This window comes from Pseudorasbora parva, chromosome 9 (genome assembly GCF_024679245.1).
Source record: "Pseudorasbora parva isolate DD20220531a chromosome 9, ASM2467924v1, whole genome shotgun sequence".
Taxonomy (NCBI): domain Eukaryota; kingdom Metazoa; phylum Chordata; class Actinopteri; order Cypriniformes; family Gobionidae; genus Pseudorasbora; species Pseudorasbora parva.
In genome coordinates this window covers 12,279,206-12,300,448 of record NC_090180.1, presented here as the reverse complement: position 1 = coordinate 12,300,448, position 21,243 = coordinate 12,279,206, and the positions used below count along the sequence as shown (strand labels likewise).

Genomic DNA, 21,243 nt, shown 5'->3' with positions numbered 1-21,243 from the left:
GAAGAGGTTACAATTTGCCAAAGAACACATCAACTGGCCTAAAGAGAAATGGAGGAACATTTTGTGGACTGATGAGAGTAAAATTGTTCTTTTTGGGTCCAAGGGCCACAGGCAGTTTGTGAGACGACCCCCAAACTCTGAATTCAAGCCACAGTACACAGTGAAGACAGTGAAGCATGGAGGTGCAAGCATCATGATATGGGCATGTTTCTCCTACTATGGTGTTGGGCCTATTTATCGCATACCAGGGATCATGGATCAGTTTGCATATGTTAAAATACTTGAAGAGGTCATGTTGCCCTATGCTGAAGAGGACATGCCCTTGAAATGGTTGTTTCAACAAGACAATGACCCAAAACACACTAGTAAACGGGCAAAGTCTTGGTTCCAAACCAACAAAATTAATGTTATGGAGTGGCCAGCCCAATCTCCAGACCTTAATCCAATTGAGAACTTGTGGGGTGATATCAAAAATGCTGTTTCTGAAGCAAAACCAAGAAATGTGAATGAATTGTGGAATGTTGTTAAAGAATCATGGAGTGGAATAACAGCTGAGAGGTGCCACAAGTTGGTTGACTCCATGCCACACAGATGTCAAGCAGTTTTAAAAAACTGTGGTCATACAACTAAATATTAGTTTAGTGATTCACAGGATTGCTAAATCCCAGAAAAAAAAAATGTTTGTACAAAATAGTTTTGAGTTTGTACAGTCAAAGGTAGATACTGCTATTTTTTTGAACACACCCCTTTCAACTAATTGCCCAATTGCACAGCCTTAAGAGCGTGCATATCATGAATGCTGGGTCTCATTTGTTTTCTGACAATCTACTGAACCTACTGGTAACTTGTTTGCCACGTAGCAATAAAAAATATACTAAAAACCTTGATTATTCTGGTTAGTCACATTGTACTGCTATTATTTTGAACAATACTGTAGTACTTTTTCAAAGAACTTTCGAGGGCGGGACTTTTCGATGGCGAGGTTTTATTTCAACCGGCATTTTTAAGTCTTTTGCAAGGTTCGTTCTGCATTCAGTAATTGGTAAATATCAATCTTGCTCTTTCTTTTTGATGACGCGCGTACGTCTCAGCCATCTCACGGTCAATGTCCGTAATATCTGATAATAAAATAGTAATTTTAAATCTAGCTTTCAGAATACTCTTTAATATCAGTGCTCTTTTTCGCCGTTTTGTTAATGACCTTTTTAGTAAACCCATACATAACCAGCAAAAGCAGCACAGCTTGAATCTCCTTCATACTTGTTATTGTTGCAGACAGTGTCGCACAAAAATGATTACTGTCCGTCCCTCACTGGGAGGAGCAGTCGGCCTCAGTCCTACATCACCGGACTCATTTGCCAAATCTTTACGGTACTTTAGGCCACAGTGGAAATGCAGGTCTGGGGGGAAAAAAGTTCCTGGTACAAATTGTTCCGGGTAATATCGGTGGAAACGGGGCTATAGTGCACCTCTAATGACTCATAAAGAGGTTGGCTGTAAGAAGCAGAGCATTCACAATGGAAGCTAAATGTGAATGTTTCAATTTCACTATTCAGATCATTGTATTATACCACAGAGACGAAGCAGTGTTTTATGCTTATTGAAACAAAGACCGTCTTGATTGGCGTTTGTAGGTCAGGCTGAACTTTGGATAACTTTAAAACTAATTTAAGAGAAGGTTAGGCAGATTTGGTCTGTGAGATATGATATAAATGATATACAGACATCTCAACCCACCTACTCTGATGCATGAAGAAAAGGAGGAATGCTTTGGTGGGCTATTATTCATTCTAAGTGACTTCAGCTTATTCAGCCAGTGGATACAATTGTTATGCTTACAAAGAACAGCAGTCATTGTTTATCATCTTGTTTTTGTATCAGCTTCTTATCAGCCTACTTTTGGTACAGAAATGGCTTCTTAACAAGAACATCTGTCATGTTGTAATAACTGTAAGCGACTATAGACACGTTTAAGATATATGCGTGATTCTGATTTTAGAGAGATATATTTGACATCAACCAAAAGTAAAGTGCTGTAATTTATTCAGTGATTATTAACTGCAAAACTTAAGAAGCAAGTTTGAATGGTCTATCCAGGAAAAGCAACCTGAACATGTTGCTAGTACAGTCCATAACGTCTTTGTGTGATAATAAGGTATGTTTTATACAATTGGTAAAAATCTGACATTTTGAAGTGAAATATTTGGAATGAATGGGTAAATTACTTAATGAATCAATCTAACAATCAGTCAGTGGACAACAGATATAACCAATCATCCATAAAGAGAATTACATACTCAGTTCTGTCTTACTTCAGTCATACAAAAATATAAAAACTGCTGCAAAACTGCGGAGGAAAGAACAGGCAGGGGGGTTATTGGCGTGAATGCTAGAAGATTGAACCGGGATTGTTTGCACCTCAATAATGCTCGAGATGGAAAATTGAACATAATTTCGAGACTCACTGATTCTCAAGAAGGGGAGAGAGTTAAAATAACTGCAAGTCGTGCATTGCACTGGGCTTCTGTGTGTCACTATATCACGCAAACCAAGTTTGCTTCTCCTCCTCCTCTGTGTAGGTTTCATTTACGTTGGATGATAAAAATAATAAGGAGAGAACTCCATGACTCGATGTAGATTCGATTAAAGACCTACTTATTTTTGACAATAAACTTTTAGCGCTAGAGCTCGGGGGCGAGGCTGACTGCTAAAGAAAATCAAGTTTAACCTGATCAACCGTTGATTCCCCCTATCCCTCATTTCGGGCTCATTTTGACAATGCTGTAAAAGCTATTTCATAGCCATTGTAAAAGTAGAGATCGATGGTGAGGGAGGAATTGCCATCGGATCGTATCTCCTTTGGCCAACTCAAAATCCAATTGATCTGCTGAAATCGAGGCTCAAACAGAAGCAGGAAAGCCTGCTCACTCGCTTCTTTGCTCGGGCCGCCGCTGCTGATTGGCTGCAGTTTAGAGAGCGTTTTATCCTCCTTTAAAGAAATCACCCCCATTACCATCTATCATTGCATTTGTCTGGGGAGCATCATTTAACATCTGTTTTCATCTGTGCTCTGCGCAGGGAGACGGTTCTCCCGTGGAGAAGGCCTACACGCGCCTGGACCAGCCGGTCCGTCGGTCAGGACGGGAGGGAGAGATGCTTTACTTGGCAGCCTGCAGTTTTTGGTGTCTTCATCAGAAATGCTAACTCCTCTCTACCGTTGAGGAACGACCTGCAGGGCAGATCTCACCACCGAGGAAGGAAAGCGAGAGCTCTGAAGGTATGGAGCCAGGCTCGCTGTGGCTTTCACGGAGGCTGTGAAGCTGTAAGGGCGTGCCAAGGCTTGGCAGGAAGGTGCATTCATGGGGAGAGCAGGCCAGGGCCGAGCTCCGGCGTAATGGCTGAAGAAATGAGATTAGCATTGGCCAGTGTTCCACAGACATCCTACCTCCACCAGTCTAATTCAATTAAAGCAGCAAACAAGAGTTTATATCTTTATGACTGGGAGGGAGCCACAGTATTGAAAACACTGACAAGGACCATTGTTGCATCCTGAATAGGATTGTTTGTATTTGTGGAGCCGTGTGCGTCGTGTACCATCCTGCCGTGCACCGCTTTCTTTCTCTTTTTTTAAATATACCTCCCCCACTGTGAGAATTGATAGGTATTTAAATCTTCACAAACCATTCAAAAATGTGATTAAATAAAGTTGCAAATTGCAGCTGTAAAAATAAACATTTTAATTTCTTATTAAAAACAAGACAAGTTCAAAATAAATTAAAAGTGAATACCCAATGATGGCTTTATTAGCTTCTAATCATTGGCAGCCATATATATATATATATATATATATATATATATATATATATATATATATATATATATATATATATATATATATATATATATATATATACACACACACACAGTGAGGAAGGAATGTCTCCCACTTGGAAATCATGGAGGTGTCTGAAATTGCCATCGTAGGTGCATGTCCACTGTGAGAGACATAATCTAAAAAAAAAGAAAAGAATCCAGAAATCACAATGTATGATTTTTTTAACTATTTATTTGTATGATACAGCTGCAAATAATTATTTGTACACCTGTCTATCAGCTAGAATTCTGACCAACAAAGACCTGTAAGTCTACCTTTAAAATGTCCTACTCCACTCCATTTATTATCCTAAGATTAGATGCACCTGTTTGAGGTCGTTAGCTGCATAAAGACCTGTCCACCCCATACAATCAGTAAGAATCCAATAACTAATATGGCCAAGACCAAAGAGCTGTCCAGAGACACGAGACAAAATCGTACACCTCCACAAGGCTGGAAAGGGCTACGGGGAAATTGCCAAGCAGCTTGGTGAAAAAAGGTCCACTGTTGGAGCAATCATTAGAAAATGGAAGAAGCTAAACATGACAGTCAATCTCCCTCGGACTGGGGCTCCATGCAAGATCTTAACTCGTGGGGTCTTAATGATCCTAAGAAAGGTGAGAAATCAACCCAGAACTACATGGGAGGAGCTGGTCAATGACCTGAAAAGAGCTGGGACCACCGATTCCCAGGTTACTGTTGGTAATGCACTAAGACGTCATGGTTTGAAATCATGCATGGCACGGAAGATTCCCCTGCTTATGTCCAGGCCCATCTTAAGTTTGCCAATGACCATTTGGATGATCCAGAGGAGTCATGGGAGAAAGTCATGTGGTCAGATGACACCAAAATATAACTTTTTGATCATAATTCCACTAAAAGTGTTTTGAGGAAGAAGAATGATGAGTACCATCCCTACTTTGAAGCATGGGCGTTGTAGCATCATGTTTTGGGGGTGTTTTTCTGCACATGGGACAGGGCAACTGCACTGTATTAAGGAGAGGATGATTTGGGCGATGTATTGCGAGATATTGGGAAACAAGCTCCTTACCTCAGTTAGAGCATTGAAGATGGGTCCAGGCTGGGTCTTCCAACACGACAATGACCCGAAGCACACAGCCAGTATAACCAAGGAGTGGCTCTGTAAGAAGCATATCAAGGTTCTGGTGTGGCCTAGCCAGTCTCCAGACCTGAACCCAATAGAGAATCTTAGGAGGGAGCTCAAACTCTGTTTTTCTCAGCGACAGGCCAGAAACCCGACTGATCTAGAGAAGATCTGTGTGGAGGAGTGGGCCAAAATCCCTCCTGCAGTGTGTGCAAACCTGGTGAAAAACTACAGGAAATGTTTGACCTCTGTAATTGCAAACAAAGACTACTGTACCAAATATTAACATTGATTTTCTCAGGTGTTCAAATAATTATTTGCAGCTTTATCATACCAATAAATAGCTAAAAAAATCAGACATTGTGATTTTTGGATTTTTTTTTAGATTATGTCTCTCAAAGTGGACATGTACTTACGATGACAATTTCAGACCCCTCCATGATTTCTAAGTGGGAGAACTTGCAAAATAGCAGGGTGTTCAAATACTTATTTTCCTCACCATATATATATATATATATTGCAGAAAATAATTTCTTGCTTTCTGAAAATGAAAATTCTGTCATCATTTACCAGTGTTGATGATTATTAAAAAAAATGTTAAAATCCCTCAAATAAAATATAAATATTGGATGGAAAGACTTTAGTTGTCAAGGCAGCATTTCAAATTTTAGTTTAAGGAATAAATTACTAAAACTGAAAAGCTATATAAAATATTCAAAAAATACAAATGTTATTATAATTTTAAAATAAAATTAAAAACTAAAATATAAAAATGTATTCAAAATACTAATTATATAATAATACTAAAATAACAGTAATTTATTCACCTTCATGTCATTTTAAAACAAAAAAACTTTTTTGTGTGTATACTGCAGTTGTATAAATTAACAACTGCTTATTAAAAACAAAACAATACTAGATTATTAAATGAAAAAGCAAAGTAAATGCCCGATGTTGGCTTTTTTTTTTTACTATGCGCATTCCGGTCCTGCAGTGAAGAGCCCAATCATTGGCGGCCATGGCTCGGTGCTGTTGTCTCTCTCACCTCTTCATAGTGGAGTGAAAGGCTCTCTGCCAGCCTCCTGCCAATGCCAATTAGCCCAGGTCAGAGGTCATGAGTCTATACAGCACTCACCAGTGGCTACGATTCGCTCCATGCTAATAGCTTTAATGATTATTGTCACATCCACAGCTACAACTTTGCAGGTAACAGCAATTGAGTACAGTCAAATTAGATTTGTCAAGGGACAGGTTAGATCCGTAGACAGCAGGACCGTCATGGGAATGAGTGGAAAACATGCTCATTCTATTAAAGTCAAAGCTTAAAGTTACTAGTACTTGAATATCAGGGCAATGCTGGAAGATTGCCCTCAGAACAACAGAACGTAAAATACTCTTTAGATAGAAGATGTTCTGGTGCTCTTGGTCTATTGGGTCTGATAATAAGATTTTGTGGGGTTACTGAGGTGAACCCTAGTGCGGTCTTTTTGGAGCAGTATTAGCTTTCTAAAGTAACGTTCATAGCATGGTACCCTCTACTGGTTAGCTCATGAAATTTCTACTTAAATTGCAAAGCCTAGTGCAGGACAGAGAGGTTAATAGCTTTAAGAGAAAGGTTACTAGAATATCAAGGTCTTTATATGAAGAAAAAATTAGTTTGTGGGGAAAATTTAAATGCTTTATGTAAAATATCTATTAAAAGAAAATGGACATTCATTGCTAACAAAAAGAAAGAAAGAACGAAGTAGTGTAATTAGGGGACATTTTTTGTTTTGTTTTGCCTAAATGGATAAAGATTCCTGAAATGTTTTCCAATTCAGGAATAATCAGATTGAGAAGTACCAGTAGCTTTAAAAAAAAGTTAAAATAACTATATTAAAACAAGTCACATTTTGTGTGGAAAATATCCTTTTCTGACTTAAAGGGATAGTTCACCAAAAAAATAGAAATGATGTCAATTTACTCACCCTCATGTTGTTTGAAACCCGTAATGCCCATTAAGAGATCGTAAAACGAATCCCTATGAACTGAATCTCAAACGTGCTGCGTAACACACGACGATGAACCTCATTGGTTCTCGAGCTACTGTATACTTCAACTGATGTGTGAGTTGATGAATGTTTATATGTGAATAAAAGCCTAAATTAAATCTGTTAAACATTTAACGTGATCATGTTTCTTTGGACTAAACCGCTCGGTTCATATGGATTTGTTTTACATTCGCTTTATGAACGTTTTGAAGCGTTAAAGTGGTATGTGCGTAGCTGTCTATGGAGGGACTGAAAGCTCTCGGATTTCATCAAAATGATCTTCATTTGTGTTCTGAAGATGAACAAATTCCTTTTGGGTTTGGAATGGCATGAGGGTGACAAATTAATGGCAGAATTTTCATTATTGGGTGAACTAACCATTTAAAATAAAATTGAAATGAAAACATAAAAAAATATACAAGGAACATTCATTATTAATAAATACTGTGATAGTATGTAAATGATACTAAAATAAAACTTCACATTGGTTCAAACTTTTATGATTCTCTCTTTGTTCTTTGAAACATATTTTTTTGGAAGATATTTTGAGAAACTCCAATGTTTTTTTTTTTTTTTTTTCCCACACAATAAAAGTCTATAAAAAGTAAATAATGACTTTTGGGTGATTTACTCCATTAAGAATACTCTTATGTGCTATTATACAGCCCTGCGATTACTTGAATTATGACAATGGTCACCTAACATTTTTTTAATATACATTTGAGAGATTGCAGAACATGTTTCTTTGCTTGTTCTCAACTTATCCGAGCATTGAGTACATTCCACTCACACAGTTCTGTATATGTCAGAGAGGAAGAGCCCGTCTCCGTGTGCCTTTCGAAAAGACATGGACATTATGGTAGAGCGGCAGCTTCCCCTTGTCACATGTGGGCGTTACGACTGAAAGGTCAATATTATTTTTCTAATACGGCACTTAGAAAGAAGAGCGGGAGGAGGAAAAAAAGGGAGTGCTCTCGCTTGTCTTATTAACATTTATGAATAATTTAACCTGGCACGCCTGGCCACGGTCCAGACACATCATTTCTTAATTGCAATCAGAGGGAGGAAGTAGGTTGATGCACACTGATGTATGAATGACAGGCGGGGGAAGAGCTGCTGCAAGGGAGGATGCAAGAACGATCACTTTGACTTGTTATTGACCCGCTTCTATGCGTTTGTAAAGGATTTCGTCCCTGTATAATGATATTAAAAAAGGACAATTTAATATCAGGCAATAAAAAACAAGAGCAGGGCAAATAACTTTATGCTCTTTCAGAAGTATTTGTGATGCCGTTCTGGCAACTAATAATGAGTGCGCTTAAGGGACTTAAGTAAATTTGCTGAACCTTCCCAACGTGCTTGGCATGGTTGCTAATTTTTCAAAGGCAAACATTTTTACAAAGCAAGTTAAGTCGCAGCCAAATTAATGGAGCTCCAGTGCAAACTTTAGATTTATGGAGGCCCGGTTTTCTTTCTAATCCCTTGTTATTGTGCGGCTATAACAAATGATGAAATAACTCTGACATGTCTGACTGCTGTTTTTCAAAAGCGGCGTTTTCCTGCATTTCAAACACGAAACCACTCAGAGAACAAGCGGCCTGCATCTCGGAGATGAAAACGATAGCATTTTAATTAACTCCGTCTACAGTCTTGTCCACTGCACCCAATCGGATGTTTGTTCGCAGATGCAACAATTATAGGCAGATCATATTAACACAACAGAGACCGAGCGTAAACCTTTCAGGCCGTTTGTATCGGCTCCAACGAATGCTTTGTTATGCACAACAAATCAATCTGGACATTAGAGGAACCCTTCTAAACACTGTTAGAAGGATTTGTTTGGTGTCTGTGTCTAAACCTAAAGCTGCTCTTCAAGAAGCCTAAACAATCTGAGAACTTTTTTCAAATTAATTATGGCTCGTACTTGAAAATGATTTAAAAAGCATCTTTTTGGAGATAATTAGCTGATCGGTAGAAATCTATTTTTGTGATTTAATTACTTACAAATATTAACCCTTGTGCGTCCTTATGGACATTTTTGTCTTTTTCAATTTAGTTTTTTTTGATAACTTTGCCTGTGGTAATGCTTACTGCATAAAATATGCTACAGGTGTGGATTTTTATTGGAATTTTAATATTTAACCACCGTTTCCTTTAAAAAAAACTATTTTGCACTAGGTAGATCTCATTTTTTGGGATATCAACCTCAAATTTGGAACACAGCTTGTTTAGATGTATGGCTTTGATTTTCTAACAGTTTTAGAGTTCAACCTCTTTCAATATGTTTTATATTGTATATAAAATAATGTTCATAAATAATTTTCATAAACTTAAACCTCTAAAACTTTTTCACTTTATAACTTTTTTGTTCTTTAACAATAATCTGCCAAGGGTTTTCTTTAAAAAAAGACCAAATTTAAGTCTGTGCTCCCAATCTTAAAATGTTTTATGATCTTTTAACATGGACATTTTTGACCTGTGAGTAACTTTTTTTATTTTGTAAACGCCAACTGCATACATTTTGGCACTGGTGTGTATTTTTATTGGAATATTACTATTTAACCACCATTTCCTTTCAAAAATAATTTGCACTAGGTAATAATAATAATAATAATAATATTTCATTACATTTATTTAGCGCTTTTCTAGGCACTCAAAGCGCTTTACATTGAAGGGGGGAATCTCCTCAAACACCACCAATGTGCAGCATCCCCCTGGATGATGCGACGGCAGCCATATTGCGCCAGAACGCTCACCACACACCAGCTGATTGGTGGAGAGGAGACCGAATGATGAAGCCAATCAGGATATGGGGATTATAAGGAGGCCATGATGCACAGGGGCCAGTGGGCAAATTTGGCCAGGATGCCGGCGTTACACCCCTACTCTTTATCGAAGGACATCCTGGGATTTTAACGACCACAGAGTCAGGACCTCGGTTTAACGTCTCATCCGAAGGTAGACAAAATGCTTATACTCAGACCCTTTTGGACAAAAATGTCCACATTGAAACCCAATAAAACTGCTATTTTTAATCCCGTTGCCATTTAACTATAAAATGATGCCATTTTTGTTAATAGGCTTTTATTCTGTTGGCAATGCTTTAAAATTTAAATTTTTACTATTTTTTACCAGATGGTGCCATTTTTTTCAGGTTTGGTGTATAAAGCAAATTCTCACTTAATTCCTGTTTTTTGATTATGCATATTCTAAAGCTAATTTGATATATTAAGCAGCTATCAATGTGTGGGTGTGTTGGTATGGATGTCAGAGTGTGGTGTGTATATATGTAATACAAAAATTGTGTGTAGGTGTGAGAGAAAAACTCAACCGCAAATCACAAATCCAACCGCTGTGCACCAGTGGAGTTTTGCTGGCATCTAACGGGGAAAAGTTGGCACTGCGCACAAACAAAATCTTACTGAGAGCTAATATTTTGAGAAATCAACCTCAAATGTGAAACACAGCCTTTTTTCGTTGTATGCCTTTGATTTTTTTAGTTCTAGAGTTCAACACGTTTTTTTTTTTGTAAATATATATTTTTTAATAAAATATTATTCATAAATCATTTTCATAAACCTAAACTTCTATAACTTTTTTTTGGTTTTACTTTTTAAACTTTTTTGACATTAAAAATAATCTGCCAAGGATCTTCTTTAAGATAAGACCAAACTGAAGTCTGTGCTCTACATTTTTGGACCTATGTGTAACTTTTTTTTAATAGATGCACAAGGATTAAACAGCAAATATGCATTATAAATATTTATTAGAAGTTTCATAATTATTAATCACAGTTAACAGTCACATAAGTCATTTTCCTGACTTTCAAATGTTGTGCTTTGAAAATGAGACTTCAATACTGTCAATTATTAATGTTTTTGCTTTAGTATTTATTTCTTTTCAACAGCATTTAGCCATCTTTCTCAGTCAATCCCCCTCTCATTTATGATTGCTGTGTCTTCTGGGATAGGGGACGAAAAAGCAACATCGCACTGTTTTGTATTGAAATAATGCAACTCTTTTGTGCCAGCACAATTATTCTAGCATAACTGGCTTGGGAATATAAAGCAATTATTTCTGCTGGCTAATTATTCGTTTTCATAATAAAGGTAATTTTTCACACAGCAATTATAAGTGGAATCAATGCTTTGAATTTGATTTCGCTCTTTAGTTTTCTTTCTCTCCGGTCAGGTGGAGCAACTGTGTGCTTTAGCAAACGGGATTAAGAGGCAGGCCCCTCTTGGGCACGTACGGCGTTGTCCTGGTAACCATTTTGATGCAGTCGATGATGGGGCACACGCTCAGGCAGAGAGTGCAGCCGGTGCAGCTGTCCATGATTACAGGAAGATGGGTCTCAGGGTCAAACTTAATAGCCTGCAAAAGAAGAGGAAGGGGAGGGAAAAAAAGCTATTACATTAGAGCAATTATCGACTCTCCATAGGAGGATTTCCCCGCTCTTGGGAGAGCTTTTCACGGAGGTAAAAAAAGCAACAACAATGACAGCAACGAGCACAACAGTGCCGTTCTTTAAGGTAAATAGCTGGGCTCTTTCACGGGGCACCAGCTTTATTAATTTCAGACTCTGCGTTTGGCTCTTTATGTTTTCAATATGTGGGGCCAAAGGCGGTGGATGAACTCTCCAATCGAGTGACCTCCAAAGGCAACATATAATCTGAAAACATGTGCCAGTTTACCATATTTCAGCAAATGAAATCCAGTAGTAATTGCTTTCCCGTAAACAGCACGTGCCATATTGTGTGAATATCCATACCTGGTAGCCCGAGTCATTGCAGGTCATGTAGCATTTGCCACAGTTGATACACATCTCTGGATCGATGAGGGCCTGCACTTGCTCTGTGTTGTCCAGCTCCTGGTAGGCGCCAATATGCTTCAGCGCTCTGGCAATCACATCCTTTCCGGGGAGGAGAGGCAGGGATTAAAACGACAAGAAAAACAGCCTTAGAGTCTCAAAGAAACCGTTTGAAAGGCAGCATTCCGTTCTTAAGTTAGCTTAATTAAATCAGCGCTGGAAGGAGCTGATTGGTTTTGATGTCTGACTGGTAGTTTGTGATCTCCATTTCCTCCTAGAGATCCCTCACAACATAATCACCTCAAGGAATAAAGCCTTTTAATGTTATGAGCAGCAACACTGCGCGTGCTACAAAAGACGGCTTCGGATTACAGGATGCTGACGACGCGTATATGTACGTTTCTGTATTGTATGTATTAGAGTTGTCAAACCAGCATGTTAATTTAGGGTGATTAATTGTTTAAAATAAATCTAATTAATCATACCCCCTGACCTGTACATAATGTTTTGTATTTCATTTTTAATAAACATAACGTCTTAAAAAACATGGCGCTCACAGTGTAAGGTACTGAAACACAGCGAGGGAGAGAATGGAGCACTAATGTGACATATGCATGCGTATTTATGACAATAATAGTAATTAAGAAATTACAGCTAATTAATATATGTACGCTACCGTTCATAAGTTATGGGTTGGTAAAATGTTTTTGAAACAAGTTTCTTATGCTCACCAAGACTACATTTATACACTGTAAAAAATGTATGTCTGCAATTGAAAATTTTCTCGTGACTGATCACATCTAAAAAAATTCAGTTTTCCAAATTAAAATTTAATTTACAGAAATTCAGTTTGGCCAACTGAAAAATTTAGATGTGATCAATCACTAGAAAAAATGTTCTATTGGAGACCTGCATTTTTTTTTCTACAGTGTATGATAAAAAATGTATAGTAAAAAAAGTAGGGATGCACAATATTGAAGAAAAATGCGATAACTAGCGGAAAATGCAGTATTTGATACGTGATGTGATAATGCTTTGTGTACAATCAACTTAAATTTTATATATTTAAAGACGAAAAATTATATAACCAATATATATGTTTCACATACTTTCTGGGAAAAGAAAGCATCAAAACAACTTCTGAAAGTGTTTTAGCATTATATAATGTGAAAATAATACTTATATAATACTACAAAAGTTATTCAGTCAAAAGCAGTGAGTGATTTACTTTTTTTCTTTTGTTTGAAAGACAGCAGCTGGTTTACTGTATTAGGCTGCTGTCACTTTAAGACCTAATGCATGGATCCTATTGACACATGCGCTTTCTTTCCCAAAAGTTTACATTTAGTACATAACTGACTGTTTACATAAATACTTGCCAAGAAAGACATTATGACATAACTGTATGTGTATTTTTCCATTAGAGCGCAACTAGCCGTGAAAGAGAACTGATTTTGGGATTGCACACTGTCCGGATTTCAGTGTGCATGCTTTGGGTGTGTGTCAGACAGCGGAAGTACAACAATGAGGTTGTTTTTTCTGCAGTTAATTGTACTTAACTCTATTTAACATCAAGAAAGTCACACAAAGATAACAGTTGCGTGCTTAGTCTATACCCGCCATATGTGGCGACCTAAAATTTGACTTTCCGCAACTTTTTGAAGTAGCCTATTAAAATCATTCAGATATCGCAAGCCATTGCAATATGCATAATGTGATGTGTCCATTTGCGATATTTCAGTCACACGATCTTCAGAAATCATTTTAATATGGTGATTTGCTGCTCAAGAAACAATTCTTTTAAATGTTGAAAACAGTTGTGCTGCTTACTATTTTTGTGGATACGTCAAAACCGTTTTTTTTCCAGTTTTTTTGATGAATAAAAGTTCAACATTTGAAACAAATATTTTTAACATAATGTCTTTACTGTCACTTTTGATCAATTAAATGCTTCTTTTGAATGTCAGTGCATACATACAATAGTTATCAAAGGCAATATATTTGTGTATAAACAATATATTTTGACTAATTAGCATATCATGTAATTAATTTAAATACACCTTGTAATTGACTGACAGCCCTAATATCTATCACTGGAAAAATATAATGCCTCAAATACCAAATAGTGAGATGTTACTTACTTTCACGTTAGGGACGGGTGTTTTGGGGATGTTAACTCTAGCAACACTGGTGTCTGTGATCACATTGCCACTGGCGTCTTTAAGAATCTTCTTATACTTCGCCAGTGCTTGAGTCTTCGTCTGTAAGTATGGTCCAAAGCTAGGCAGGCTCTTTTAGAGAGAAGGATGACAGATGAAACAAGTTTAATCTATTCAAAGGAAGTCTTAAAATATTTGAGAGATCAGTAGCTAATGTACTTTCAGGTAGTTTGAAACATCATTAAACTTTGATTTATTCAATTCTATATTTGTCTATGCATGTAGGCTACATTAACTACTGATCTTTGTAGCATTATATAATGCATTCTAATGACTTTTTAATTAGTTATTTCAAAATTATACCAAGATAAGATGGAGATGGACGTCATGTGAATTCATATCCATATTTAACCTCAGCATTTACACCAATCTAATCGAAAGTGTGCTAAAACATCCTTGCTATCACTTCCCACATCCATTTAGAACAAAAGTGGTTGTAGTGCTATCTTTGCCTCTGAGTCTTGCACACATGCCTGACCCTCCAGAGCAGCAGGGCTAAAGAGGCGATTCATATTCACAGTCACACTCTCATACCGATGCACCGAGCCTGAGAGGTGGCCATAAAAGTGCCTTGAGGCTTCTTTCTCCAAAGGCCATTCGACAGGAAACGCCGGCTCCAGTGACGAGAAATCAAGTTTGCCACAAAATTAGCCATCCTTTTAATGGAGCCATAAAGAGAATTTGCAATGAATTGTTAGGAAATCGTATAATACTACCGGTAATTGCAAGGATTAGCTGGTCAAACTAATGGTTTGACACTAAAATGGTAATGAATGGTAATTTGAGGGAAATGGGCTTATGGGTTGCTGATGGGTACCGCTTCCAATAACTGATATTTTCAGTTTTATAAAAGCTCTTTCAGGAAGAAGTCTTTTTTTTTTTTAGGTTTTTTGGGGGTGGGGGGTGGGGGGGAATTATCATATTTATAATTTGAAACGTTCGAGCAAACACTGAATTTTCATAATTACAGTTTCATTTTGCATCTCTCTTCATGACCTCTGCATGAGAACGGTTCGGTTATTCAAGCATTTTAGCAACACCCTATTCCACCTTTCCCGCAACAAGTATTCCTTACAACGCCTGCCACAAATCCATTCGTCCCAACGATAGGACATTTAAATTGCTCCAGCATTTTTTCCAGTCACACAATCTCCTCAAAGCTGTCATCCACAGCCGCCTGTAACCCTTCATTTCCACCATGGCCAGATGGAAGTGTCTCCGCAGCACAGCAAAAGAATCAAAACACGACAGGAAAGGCTGTCTGCGTCAAACTTCACAAAAGTTTCTTGTTTTGTTTTGTTTTTTCAAAAAAGTAGCAGCCCGAAAGAGAACTGTGGCCTTTGGTAAAGCAGGACCTATCAGAGGAATCAGAGAAACAAATCTACGGTGGCGTTGTTGACTGCAGGACTAATGGCTAGCTTGGAGGGAGGGGGCGGTGCTGGTGTGGCTCATCCTCCATGTATTTATTTCCCTGTAGAGCTAACACTGGTGGCCCTGTTCTAATCCTGCATAAAAGCATTACTCTCTCAGGCACAGGCTGACAGTCTAATGAATCAAGCGCTCCAGCCCTGCAGCAGACAGTCTGAGGAACCCACCGGCGGCTGGGGAGATAAACGTACACACACTGACTACACACACAGACCTATTCTCAAGCACACAAAACACACAGGCTAGACAAAGATATGTCATTAACAGTGCATTAGTCACAATAATCAGAGAGATGACTGGCTTGCTCATGGAACCTCTATTACACTGGAACTTTGAAGGCTACTTTATTTTTTAACATGGTGACAGTTTAGTATTCAAATAAACAGCCAAAGGGTGTGCCATAAAAAGATGAATTATATATATATATTATATCAGGTCTTTTTGCCATTTTCTGACAGCGACAGTCAAGAGCAGACAGGAAATGATGAGGGAGATTACGAACACAAGCTGAACTTAAATGAGCAGCGCAGCTAAACGCTTCACACTAACCACTAGGCCACATATGAAATATCAAATTAAATTAAAAGCACAACATATAGGTACTGTATTGCTTATCGACTGACATTAAAGAGCTTTTACATTTATCACTTTCATTTAAGGGATTTTTAGCCCTTAAATGCATGAATGTTTTGTCAATCATTATTACATATTTGGGTCTTTAGCGATTCATAACAAGTGTGGATCTCTACCTGTCATGATAATATAAAACTCATGATATTAGAATAAAATAAAGCGGTAACTATTAGTGACACATCACTTCATCATTGTGTCAGACATTGTGACCTAGTGGAATAAAGGTGAATTGCACTTATTCAGTCGCCAAAGATCCAATTTTTGTTGTGCAGAAAGAATATACTTACTCTGTTACACACCTTGGGTCGTCATCGACCTTATACAATTTTCTTTTATAATGTTTTTTACATTTTTCTTGTTATATTTTTTATAATAAATTGATTGAGGAATACTAAGAAGGATGATCACCAGGGTCACTAAAGACCTGAGGTATGTGTTTAATTGTGCACGTGTGTATACCCTATAGCCTTTTACTTTGAGATTTCCTTAAGGGGTCATATGATGGTTTTATGTTTTCCCTTTTCTTTAATGTATAAAGTATATGTGTGAGTGTGAGTGTATGTATACGATCTGCAGATTTACAAAGCTCATAGTCTTCCGCAAAGGAATTTATAGGTGCTGGTCATATAATTAGAATTTCATCAAAAAGTTGATTTATTTCACTAATTCCATTCAAAAAGTGAAAATTGTATATTATATTTATTCATTCATTCCACACAGACTGATATATTTCAAATGTTTCTTTTTTAATTTTGATGATTATAACTGACAACTTCAGTCTCTCAGAAAATTTAAATATTACTTAAGATCAATACAAAGAAAGGATTTTTAGAAATCTTGGCCAACTGAAAAGTATGAATATGAAAAGTATGAGCATGTACAGCACGCAATACTTAGTTGGGGCTCCTTTTGCCTGAATTACTGCAGCAATGCGGCGTGGCAAAGAGTCGATCAGTCTGTGGCACTGCTCAGGTGTTGTGAGAGCCCAGGTTGCTCTGATAGTGGCTTTCAGCTCTTCTGCATTGTTGAGTCTGGCATATTGCATCTTCCTCTTCACAATACCCCATAGAGAAGGTCAGACGAGTTTGCTGGCCAATTAAGAACAGGGATACCATGGACCTTTAATCAGGTACTGGTTGCTTTGGCACATGTACAGGTGCCAAGTCCTGTTGGAAAATGAAATCTGCATCTCCATAAAGTTGGTCAGCAGCAGGAAGCATGGAGTGCTCTAAAACTTCCTGGTATATGGCTGTGTTGACCATGGACCTCAGAAAACACAGTGGACCAACACCAGCAGATGACATGGCATGCCAAACCATCACTGACTGTGGAAACTTTACACTGGACCTCAAGCAACGTGGATTATGTGCCTCTCCTATCTTCCCCCAGACTCTGGGACCCTGATATTTAAAGAAAATGCAAAATTTACCTTCAACAGAGAACATAACTGGACTAATTAGCTAACCTTTTTGTCTTTAGCCCAGGTGACACGCTTCTGACGCTGTCTAATGTTCAAGAGTGGCTTGACACAAGGAATGTGACAGCTGAAACTCATGTCTTGCATCGTCTGTGCATAGTGGTTTTTGAAGCACTGACTCCAGCTGCAGTCCAGCTCCAGCTGACTCCAGCTCTTTGTAAATCTTGTCCACATTTTTGAATGGGGTTTGTTTCACAATCTTCTCCAGGGTGCGGTTATCCCTATTGCTTGTACATTTTTTTCTATTACATCTTTTCCTTCTCTTCGCCTCTCTATTAATGTGCTTGGACACAGAGCTCTGTGAACAGCCAGCCTCTTTTGCAATAATCTTTTGTGTCTTGCCCTCCTTGTGCAAGGTGCCATTTGTCGTCTTTTGGACAACTGTCAAGTCAGCAGTCTTCCCCATGATTGTGTAGCCTACAGAACTAGACTGAGGCCATTTAAAGGCCTTTGCAGGTGTTTTGAGTTAATTATCTGATTAGAGTGTGGCACCAGGTGTCTTCAATACTGAACCTTTTCACAATATTCTAATTTTATGAGATTCTGAATTTGGGATTTTCCTAAAGCCTAGTTCACACTGCCCGATTTTTGCCCCGATTTTGAGTCACCGACAGGTTTTGTGAAATCGCCGACAAATGCCCGAGATCACAGGCAAATCGGTGCTCGTGCACGCGAGTGACAATCACGCAGTGTGAATAATCAAAGACGCGATCAGAGAGAATCGCCGACGAGTCGCCGACAACGGTGAGATATTTGGCATGCTAAATATCTGAACCTGTCGGCGATTCAAACTCCTGCTGTGTGAACTGCGTTCTGACTGAAAATTACACCGACAGCCAATGAGAGAGTGAGATACAGGGCAGCAGGAGGTTCAGGAAGGAGTTATAGAGCAGAATTTCAGTATGTTAATAGATACATTTACAATTCTATCAAACAGAAACTAAGCCCAAACATTTGCACATCCAGCCGCAGCAGCAGCACATTACAAAATTATTTATTTACCTCAAACTGTCTTTGCAGAACACAATCCTGGCTCCCTCTGTCTCTCCAACAATTTCTTCCGCCATAATCTTTTTTCTTTTTCTCCACAAATCAGCGCACATACAATTTGAAGCAAACTTTGTGCAGTTTATCATTTTTAATAACAATTCCAAGTCTCGCGCGAGAACTCCGGTCTGACGCACGTGTGATCTCGCGTTGTTTACTTGTCACATCGCACGTGTGTTTGGGAAACGTAGTTTGCGCACCGGAGAGAGAGAGAGTTGTCGGCGATTCTTCCTCTTGTTCAGTCATGCAGTGTGAACTCCTTAGTCGTCAAACTATCGTGCAGTGTGAACACAGCAGTGACTGAATGATACCCCAGATAGTCATGCAGTGTGAATAGAGCAGTGACCCGACAAGTTTGAAAATCGGGCAGTGTGAACTAGGCTTTAGTTGTCAGTTATAATCATCAAAATTAAAAGAAATAAACATTTGAAATATATCAGTCTGTGTGTAATGAATGAATATAATATGAATGGAATTAGTGAAATAAATCAACTTTTTGATGATATTCTAATTATATGACAATCACCTGTATGCTATTTAACAGAAACGCTGCTTCAGACTAGCTTAAAATCCAGATATTACTTCCTCAAATATCACAATGTGAAATATTAGCATAATGCACACCCAAAGGCATACACAATGAAAGAAGTGGAGGCTTTAGTTTGTTTTTGTCACTTTATGGAGGCACTGTATGTTTGAATGTGAAAGCAAAACTGCTTTGTTTGGCCTTTTGACAATGGATAAAATTAGGGATCAGAAGTTTTTTCTGAGCAGTACAACCCAAAAGTTTGCTTGTGCACAGCGCATTTTACAGAGGTTTACAGAGCTTCTTGAACCTGGGGGAGTTCAACGCTGGCTACATACAAAAACATTCTGCTCAAGTCATGCTTGGAAAGTTGGTTCCAATCGATTGGTTTGACCATCCACGTTTTCAGAATCTGACTTGGGCTCAAACTGATATAGTAATACCGTCAACATTATTCACTGTGTGTTTACAATAGCTTAAAGGGAGGGGGGGGGGGGGAGAAATGCTGTTTCATGCATACTGAGCTTTTTACACTGCTAAAGACTTGGATTTCCATCCTAAACATAGACAAAGTTTCAAAAACTAATGTTGGACGTTTGACGTTCTGTGTCAAAAATACTCCTTTCTCACAAGTTTCGGAGAGTTTTTTTTGAGTATAGGTTGGCTTGACGTCAACAGAGTGGAAGGTCCTGGTATGGGCCGTACGGGCTCTTCTTCCAGTAGTGTGCGCGTGCGCGCGTGTGACTAGAGCGAGAGAGGAAATGCACGCCCATAAACACTCGCTCAGCTGCAGATCCAGTCGTCTGTGAACACTTATGTCGTTATAGTCTGCGCCATGCTCCACTTTATTCCTATGAGTGACATCAAGCGACTTCAACGCTTCAGCACAGCATTCCGGGAAGGCAGCGCTGCATTTGAACTGATTTGAACGCAGAAATGACGAGAAGCGGCACATCACGCTTCAGTCGCGTTGCAAAAGTGGATCTCCACGGTCTCTGATTCTGGGTCATATCTGTATTAGTTGAATCTGGGTAGCGTTTTCTTCTCCAAGCTTGAGGACGTCACCACTTTGTGTGCGCTCGTCATACTTTAGCTCCGCCCACACGATACGCCTCCAGGTGCTCGTTTTTTTCCGGAAAGACTCGGTACAGCCTATATTTCTTTTATAAATATTATAAAAATAAAGACTTTTCGGAGATATGAAGGATGCAATACTACTCTATAGGTACTCAAGATTGACATGAGATTGACTGAAATTGAGTGTTTCACCCCCCCTTTAAAGCCTTGGAATCTGCTTGCGATTATGGTAACGGTTGTTAAATTTTGGACACATGCTTGGCCAATCACAACCACACAGGGTTAGCTGGCCAATCAGATAACTCTGAGCTTTTGGAAGGAGGAACTTTGTAGAATTCAACAGGTTTCAGACAGACTGGGAATAGAGGTACTGTGATAATGTACTGTACAGTATGTGACATTTTTTTTCCTTAACATTCAAGCATGTTAACCTACTCTATTACACCAAATTAACCAAATAATAAACTTTTAAACTTTTAGCATCATAACTTTAAAGTTAAAGTTAATATTTAAAATCACTAATAATAATGTAATAATTGTAAATGTAAAAAAAAAAAAAAGAATGTATATTTTTTATTCTGTAAAAATTATAATGTTGTAATAATGCCTTTGAGATGTAATGATTTACTTTGAATTCAGTTTGAATTTATTTATTTATTTATTTTAGGTCATCAGACATGGCGTATTCATTAAAATTAATTAATTGTTAAATAACTTTTGTTTGGTTATAAAGTGTAATTGTTTTTAAATAAAAAACTAAGTTGCGATAAATAGATGAGTTAGTAAGATAGTAGCAATTTTCTGTAGCTAATCAAAATGCCACAGATGCTGTCCATTCAATTTCTTTAATGACACTATATCAATCCATCAGGTTTCTTATTAGCCAAAAAACATGAGCAAATCTGCTGTTCCAAAATGACACAAGAACTTTCAACAGGACAAACATATATTCTGAAATACAGCCCACACAGACACAGGTGCCATGAAACAGAACCAAAACACATCCTTCTCAAATCT

General features: G+C 38.1%; 1 protein-coding gene across 1 annotated transcript in view; it reads right to left on the bottom strand.

Moving 5' to 3' along the window:
* Positions 1-10,758: 10,758 nt before the first annotated feature.
* Positions 10,759-21,243, bottom strand: part of dpydb (dihydropyrimidine dehydrogenase b) — a 162,353-nt gene continuing 151,868 nt past the window's right edge. The window contains exons 21-23 of the mRNA XM_067453948.1: positions 13,961-14,110; positions 11,781-11,921; positions 10,759-11,383 (exon numbers count right to left, since the gene is read on the bottom strand). Of these exons, the coding sequence (XP_067310049.1) occupies positions 11,219-11,383; positions 11,781-11,921; positions 13,961-14,110 (456 nt within the window). The 3' untranslated portion in view covers positions 10,759-11,218. The remainder of the gene's footprint in view (positions 11,384-11,780; positions 11,922-13,960; positions 14,111-21,243) is intronic.